The 8,592-nt window shown below is 42.9% G+C and overlaps 1 protein-coding gene across 1 annotated transcript; it reads left to right on the top strand.

The window, feature by feature from the left end:
- Positions 1-327: 327 nt before the first annotated feature.
- On the top strand, positions 328-4,321 carry MSS51 (MSS51 mitochondrial translational activator). Its single transcript, XM_089897684.1, is given in 9 exon segments — positions 328-526; positions 529-562; positions 844-994; positions 1,566-1,576; positions 1,821-1,945; positions 2,151-2,486; positions 2,489-2,716; positions 3,028-3,121; positions 3,426-4,321. Coding segments are annotated over 9 exon segments (1,383 nt in total). The 5' UTR covers positions 328-342; the 3' UTR covers positions 3,646-4,321.
- The last annotated feature ends 4,271 nt before the right edge of the window (positions 4,322-8,592 follow it).

Here is an 8,592-nt window from a genome sequence, read left to right as displayed (position 1 = left end):
TTCCCATCGTAGTGCCTTTTCCCCTCCTCAGAGTTAATCACTGTTACCAATTTTATATGAGCCCTGCCAGACTTTTCTAGGCATCTATATTATATATAGAACTTCATGTATAATACATATATGTATAATTATAGTCACATACAATTATTTCTCTTTTTCACAACTGCCTGTGGTGATCAATAATCTGTAGATATGAAATAAATCTTACTGATACCTGGGCCTGAGAGACTGGAATGACAAGTGAAAGGTCAGACATACGAAAAAGCATCATATGTGTCCAACTTACAAAATTCCATTCCATATCTGTTCTACGTATAGTCCCCAGGTATCACTGGACAGGCCATGGCTCCACGGTCCCGATGATGAAGGCACAAGAAACTCCCCTCATCAGTGGCTCCCGTGGTTGTGACCCCACCCACAGTTGTGACTCCTGTGCCTCTGACCCTCTCAAAACCTGGCCCTAGCATTGATACACTTGGCTTCTTCTCCTTGGAGAATAATGTTCCTGGCCTATCCCAGCTGATCCTTCAAAGCTGAACATGAAAAGCTATGAAGAATACAAGTGAGTGACTAGCTCTATGGAAGAGTGATATATTGTCACTGGTAGAAGTGATTCATAAGGTGGAGAGGGAGTATAGCTTGGGGAATATGGGGTATTTGCAATGAGGGATTTTCTCATCCTGACTTTTGCCAGTTTTATTACTATAGAAGAAATATAATTTGCTTAAAAGAGAAACAATGGGAGTAGGAGAGGTGCAAATATATAGGAGGCAAGGTAAGAGTCATGAGAAATTTTGGAGGTGTTTTTCCTATTGCCACTCCTTCTTCATGCTGTTTCTGCAGGTTGGTGCTAGATGGGGATACTCCTGTATCAGGCTTTGGATATCGATGCCTTCAAGAAATGTTCCAGAAGATGGAGGACACATTCCGATTCTGTGCTCACTGTAAAGTACTCCCTAGTGGCCTTTCAAACTCCAGGGTCCTCCGGCAAGAGGTGATTAGTTGGGGGCTAATAGGGGAGACATCCGGAATGATCCTATTCTAAGACCTCATTGCAGGAGGAAAGGTCTGAGAATTTTCAGAATAACTTCAGGCTTGCTCCTCATTTTGTGTGATCTAGGCCACAGAGAAATTAGAAAAGGGTTGCTTATAAGGCTCCTGATTATTTTGGTATTATGGGGAGGTTAGACAGAGACCAGAGTATAATCATTTCTACCTCTCTCCTCTTTTTTTTTTTTTTTTCTTTTTTTTTGCGGTACGCGGGCCTCTCACTGTTGTGGCCTCTACCGTTGCGGAGCACAAGCTCCGGAGGCGCAGGCTCAGCGGCCATGGCTCGCGGGCCTAGCCGTTCCGCGGCATGTGGGATCTTCCTGGACCAGGGCACGAACCCGTGTCCCCTGCATCGGCAGGCGGGCTCTTAACCACTGCGCCACCAGGGAAGCCCTACCTCTCTTCTCTTGAGCACTTAAGTGGTAAGACCGTATCTGTCTGGGGAGGTTGGGGTCAAGCCACACCTGTGATAACAGGGCAGCCACAAACTCCTGCTGTTTTTTTGTTTCTGTAAGGGATGTAAAAAGTTAGCTCTAGACAGAGGCTGAGGTGTCACTGTAACCCAAGAGAAAAATTACACTCCCACTCCCTCCTGCCTCCTGTGCCAAACATAGTCCCCAAATTTGCTGCAGCAGCTGTCATTCCTCTCCCTACTTTCCTCACCCGGTGATCTTTCTTCCCAGGTGCAGGAATATCAGTTCCCTTCCCCAGGAGTCCCCCATTCACCTTTGAGGTATAGGAACATCTGTTTCTGGGCCTCATTCTCTCAGGTGCAGAAGTGTCTATTACTGTGGTCCAGAGTGCCAGAGGTCAGACTGGCCAGCACACAGGAGGGTTTGTCAAGAGCTGCGTCTTGTAGCTGTGGACCGTCTCATGGAATGGCCTCTGGTCACAGGTGGAGTGACAGTATTGGGGAATTTTGCCATAATGGTCATAGTTGATGGTACTTGGAGAAATATATGAAAGCATGTTGTTTTGAGGAAAAAATGAGGAACTGAGTGGGACAGGGCAGTCTTGGGGACAGGTTGGGAGAATGAACATGGAGGGAATATTGAAGCCAGGGAAGGATTAGGTCATTTCTTATTCCTTCTTTCCTGCAGGCGGTTTTGTCCTTCCCTCAGGACCTTGGTCTTGGCTGACTGAAGGCGCACAGGGCTGGGACACCTGGTTTTCTATGTGACGTTTACAGCTAGAGGCTACTCTGGATGCTATGCTTGGTAGTCCGGCCATGACCACCCTGTGGGCCAGTGTAGGATGGCCAAGGCCAGATCCAGATGTCCTGCAGGGCTCTTTGAAGCGGTTGCTGACAGATGCTCTGTCACGGCCCTTGACACTGGGCTTTGGGCTTCGGGCCTTGGGGATTAATGTTGGCAAGGTCGGGGGAAGCACAGTGCACGTGGTTGGTGCTTCTCATGCAGAGACATTCCTCACTCACCCTGGGACTATGATGAACTTGGCTGCGTGTTTCCTGGGCACCTTGGCCTCCATGTAATCATGGTGGGTGTAGATGTAGCTGCTGGCTTTTCACAGAGTGCCTCACCTTCACTCCTGGAACCTGGCACAGTTCAGCTTAGTAGCCATAGGGGCCTCTAACATGACTTCTGGGAGGAGCAGGTAGAGTCTGGGCAGATAGCCCATCCAGATTTGGTGGTGGCATTCCATCCAGGTAAGAGTCATTTGTTTGGGGGAATACAGGGTCTGTCCTCTGGGAGTTTTCCATCCTGGCTCTTGTACCTTTGGAACCCCATTCATTTGGTCAGGTTAAGCATAATATAATGAAGACCTTGGTTGATCATTAGCCATATGTGCTACACCTGGGTCCATAATTGTCCATTAAAGAATCTGGGGCGGGTGATGGTGGTAAATGAGCATTGGAGGTGAGCAAGATGAGGGGTGGACGCAGTCAAAGAAGTATGTTGGTTAGGGTCTACCTTAGCGTTTCCCCTTTCTATTCCCATCTCCATTTTTGTTCCATAGGTTTCCATGCTTCCCCGGACCTGATGGAGGCTTGGCTGCCCACCCTCTTGCTACTTCGTGATTATGAGATCCCTACAATGATTACTGTTTACAGGTTTTGACCTCCTCCTATTTGTGATACCTCCCCAATTCACTCACACCTCTATGTAGATGAGCTCATTTCTCTCCCCCTTGCTCATCTTCTGCCTTCTGGTGAGGATTTTCTTCCTTCCCATGCTTGGCTTTCTCATCCCTTCAAAGTGCTATGCTAGTTAATTGAGTAGTTAGTCTAGACATTTGGGAGGGAGGGATAGCTGTTGCGTTAGTCCAGCCTTAGGTAATTTTTGGGATTGATGAGCAGTTCCTCTCCTGTCTCTTTCGTAATCAGCAGAGCAATTTTTCTTATCTGTCTCCCATAGCCAGCAGGAGTTGGCAGCCTCTTTGCAGATTCTGGTGGACCTGGATACACACATCACAGCCTGTGGAGCTAATCCTTTTGCGTCCCTCAAACCTGAACAGGTCTACTCCAACCCCAACAAGCAGCCAGTATACTGCAGTGCCTACTATATCATGTTTCTTGGAAGCTCCTGCCAGCTGGATAAGAGGCAATTGGAAGAGAAAGTAAATGGCAGGGTATAAATAGCTGAGCCAGATCCTGACTGGATGTCTAGAAAATGCAGAGATTGTGATGAAATTACCTGCTGATGCCAGATTATTGCCAACTTTCAAATCCACTATATCATAAACTTAATTCACTTGTCCTTGTAGATTCTAAGCTGAATGGGAGATCCTGTATGATGTGACTCATTTCCAAGAGGTTAGCCACATGTAGCTTCTAGAGACAGGATTCTAGATTTAGTGTGTGGCAAAAGGCCCTTATATCAGTCTTTGTAGAGCCTTAAGTTCCTAAGAGTTTCCTTCATGAGAAAGTTATACGTTTTGACTTTAACCGGATGGCACCAAGGAGAAGAATGGCACCTTATTCTTCTGAAAAAGACTTTATTCTTATACAGCAATTTGGGCTAAAAAATGCAGAAGTCTTAATGACTTGAAGTAGTGGAAAAATGAGGAAGTCAGAGAAGTGGTTGGGAACATGGGGGAGGTTGTGAGGATTGGCACACTGTTCTACTTCCTGGCTTTTTCGAGATACATGTCTCATTTTCCTATTTTCTCTTGGGGACTTCTAATTTTAGAGCAGCTTTTTGCCCTTGTGTTGTATTTTAGGTATCCCAGGGTGTATCAGGGTTACTTGAATACACTGGAGTTTGTTATCGCCTGGTCTATACCACAATAAACTCAGTTTGGGGCTTCTTAAGTCACTTGTTTTATCTTATTTCCTATTCACTGCCAAGTGTTACTTGTCTACACAGAACATCTCAAGATTGGAGGTTTCTCTCTTGCCAAAGGAGTGATTAACATCAGCTCTCTGTTTGGGTCTGCCATTCTACCACACCCTGTCTATTGTCATCCTTCTCTTATCACACTCTCAGGATTAGGATATTCCCTAGATATTCATTTCTACAACTTGCTGTGACCTCAGCCTCTCCACTTACATCCAGAATATATATATATAGAACTCTTACAACTCGATAATAAAAGGACAAATAACTCAATTTAAAAGTGGGCAAATGATCTGAACAGATGTTTCTCCAAAGAAGATATACAAATGATCAATCAGCACATGAAAAGATGCTCAACATCGTTAGTCATCTGGAAATACAAATCAAAACCACAATGAAAGAAAGTGCTTCTTTTGCTAGGATGACAACAATAAAAAAGACAGATAATAACAAGTGTTAACGAGGATGTAGAGAAATTGCAGCCCTCATACACTGCTAGTAGGGATGTAAAATGGTGCAGCTATTTTGGAAAACAGTCTGGCAGTTTCTCAAGAAGTTAAACATTAAGTTACCATTTGATCCAGTTATTCTGCTCCTAGGTGTGTACTCATGAGAAATGAAAATATTTGTGCACAAATGTTCACAGCAGCATTATTCATAATAGCCAAAAGGTAAAAATAACCCAAGCGTCCATCAACTTGTGAATAGATAAACAAAATGTGGCATATACATATAATGAAATATTTGGCCATAGAAAAGAATGAAGTACTGATTCATGCTACAACATGGATGAACTTTGAAAATACGCTCATCCATGTTCATGTTAAGTGAAAATCCAGTCATAAAAGACCACATATTGTCTGAGTGCATTTATATAAAATGTCTAGAGTTGGCAAATCTATGGAGACAGAAAGTAGATGAGTGGCAGCATAGAGATGAGGATGGTGAGCATATTGGGGATGATGGCTAAAGTGTATGGGCTTTATTTTTGGGGTGATATAAATGTTCTAAAATTGTGATGGTACAACTCTGAATATATTAAAAACCATTGAATTGTACACTTTACATCAGTGAATTATATCTCAATAAAGCTGTTACGAAAAACAGTTTTTTAAATCAGAGTGTAAAAAATGAGAATATTTGTTAAGTGCTTAACAGTGTCTAGCATATAGTATGTATTTAATAAATGGTAGCTATTATTGAATACATACCACTTTGAATATTATTCAGTAACATAAATAGATTGAACTTACTGAGCAAGAGGGTTCGACAATGGAAAAACCAGTCAGAATGCCATTTTTGTGGTTCAGATGATGTAATGCATGTATCAGCTAAAGTGGCCAATGGTAGTAGTTAGGGAAAAGAAGAGGTCTAGCTATAACAAGGAAAGTAAACAGGTAGATAATATTTTGTAGCTAGAATGTGAAAGTAAAATCTATAGGGCTTAATTACTGATTGTTTTGGGTGAAATGTGATATATCTATCAGAGTCTAATCAGGAGACAGAAACCACACAGTAACAGGTGACACAAAAATTTCCAGCTTAGAGTGGTGGTGACAGTACATAAAAGTGCCTTAGCTTCATGCTAAATGCTGAGGATTCCAAATGGCTTTTACCCTTAGAGTGTTTACAGTTTAATAAAAGACTGATGTTAAGCAGGGGCAATATAATGAGTTACATTTTCTAAAGTCAGCATATGAAGTGAAAAAGCTGTATTTTCAAAGCTACATTGAAATTCCCTTAGGATAACACTCCATTGTGGATTCCAACATATCCTTATCTCAACAAGTCTATCAGAGCCAGTTATTTCCTCCACTATTGGAAACAGACCTCTGTTTATTTAGTTGATCACTGGATGAAATAATTGGCTTGAGTCTGGGGGGCCCTGTTGTAGTCAACCAAGTATTTACTGAACATTTTATTTCTAGACTCTAGAGATATCTCTGTTCTCAAGGAGTGTACATTCCGAGGGCAGCAGGGGGAGATGACAAACAGTAAATACAGAATTTTATATGCTTTTAAGTGCTACAAAGAAAATTAAATAGGGTAATTAGTGTGTATAACTGGTAGTGGTGTTAGTGACAGTGGGGCTACTAATGCTACAATGTTCAGGGAATACATACCTCTCTGCGGAGATGGATGACATTTGAGATGTAACATGCAATAGAGAACATTGCAAATAGGAGCAATAACAAGTGTAAAGATCCTGGGAATCTCTGGTGTGTTTGGTCACAAGCTTGGTATGCTTAGACAGAAGGCCATTTTGACCAGAGTTTGGTGCTTGAGAAGGAAGGTGAAGAGGGATGAGATCAGAGAGGTAGGCAGTAGCCAGATTATATGGGGCTTAATAGACCATGGCTAGGAGTTTGGATTTTATTCTGGTTCCAGTGGGAAGCTAGTGGAGGAGTTTAATCAAGGGAATTATATGACCAAATCCGTTATTTAGGAAGATTAGTCTAACTCAGAGTTTCTTAACCTCAGTACTACTGACATTTCAGGCTGAATAATTCTTTGTTGTAGGGGGATGTCCAGTGCATTGTAGAATGTTTAGTAACATCCGTGGCCTCTCCCCATTGATACTAGTAAAACCCTCCTCCCTAGTTGTGACAACCAAAAACGTCTCCAGACATTGCCAAATGTCCCTTTGGGGACAAAATTACTGCTCTGTCTGTACAAAACGTATGTGTGTTTATTTTAATTATATGTATATATATATATATATATATATATATATATATATATATATTTTTTTTTTTTTTTTTGCTGCCACACTGCTTGGCATGCAGAACTTCCCTGACCAGGGATTGAACCCATGCTCCCCTGCATTGGAAGCACAGTCTCAATCACTGGACCACCAGGGAAGTCCAGTATGTGTGTTTAAACACAGTGGAATATTCACATTAGAAGAAGCATAATGTCTCCTATTTTATGTGAACTCTGGAGCATATGATGACCTTCAGAGGTGTTTTGTTTTTGCTAAGTTCGTGTGGTTGAATACAGGCAAGTTAAATACTCATGTGCATGACTACTGGTTTTTTTTTTTTTTTTTTTTTGGCTGCGTTGGGTCTTTGTTGCTGCGCGCAGGCTTTCTCTCGTTGCGGTGAGTGGGGGCTACTCCGTTGCAGTGCGCAGATTTCTCATTGCGGTGGCTTCTCTTGTTGCGGAGCATGGGCTCTAGGCTCGTGGGCTTAGTAGTTGTGACTTGCAGGCTCTAGAGTGCAGGCTCAGTAGTTGTGGCACACGGGCTTAGTTGTTACGTGGCATGTGGGATCTTCCTGGACCAGGGATCGAACCCGTGTCCCCTGCATTGACAGGTGGATTCTTAACCACTGGGCCACCAGGGAAGCACATGACTACTGTTAAATGTGTCACAGCAGACATCTATAAAAGGTTTTCTTGTGTGCAAAAAAGGGAGTCTACCCAAGGGAAGGTAAAGAAAAGAAGGTCAGGAAAAGCTTCTTGAGGCAGGAAGGAGATGGGTGATCTTTGAATTGAGTCTTAATAGATTCATAATTGTTAAAAGGCGGGCAGTGCTTTCTAGGCAGAGGCAGCATGAGGAAAGGGTCTCTGGCCCTGGAGGGCCTTGTATGTCAAGAAAGAAGGACAAATTGAAAGGATGAAGTGGGAAATCTAGTGGTATCTACCTGAATAGACTATCGGATATTTGGGCCTATAGCTCAGGAAAGTGGGCGGGAAATAGGAGGTTTGGAAAATAACCTCTCAAGCTGATAGTTAAGGCAGAGGGAAGGGTGGGGATGAGATCACCGAGGTAGTAATATAGAGCAAAGGAGTAAGGACAGGCTTCTTAGGGAATGCTTAAATTCCAGAGGTCTCCAGGCAGATTGGACAGAAAGGCCCAATATTTTCCAGACAGATTGGTGAGAGCTGGGGAATTAATGCTGGGTATCCAGAGTGTTGTGCAGTTTTGTTTAAATTTGGCAGTGACCTTTCTCAAGTACCTTCCACTTCACCCCTGTTTTAGGGCCATGTATATCTTGCTTTTGCCACTTAAAAATTTAATCCACCCTATCCCACCCCCATGAGGAAGCTTTTGGGTAGAAAAGCATGTGGGGTAATAGGTTAATAGTTCTCAAACTTTAGTGTGCATAGAACCACGTGGAGGGCTTGTTAAAACAGATTGCTGGGCTTCATCTCTAGAATTTAATTCATTAGGTCTAAGGTGGAGCCCAATGAGTTGCATTTCTAACAAGTTACCAGGTAATGTGGTGGCTGCCAGTCTGGGGAC

This window comes from Delphinapterus leucas, chromosome 16, assembly GCF_059928025.1.
Source record: "Delphinapterus leucas isolate spDelLeu-1000000601 "Yukka" chromosome 16, BTC_Dleu_Yukka2, whole genome shotgun sequence".
In the NCBI taxonomy this organism is placed as follows: domain Eukaryota; kingdom Metazoa; phylum Chordata; class Mammalia; order Artiodactyla; family Monodontidae; genus Delphinapterus; species Delphinapterus leucas.
The sequence above is the reverse complement of the archived record's forward strand: the minus strand, read 5'-3'. Positions and strand labels throughout refer to the sequence as shown.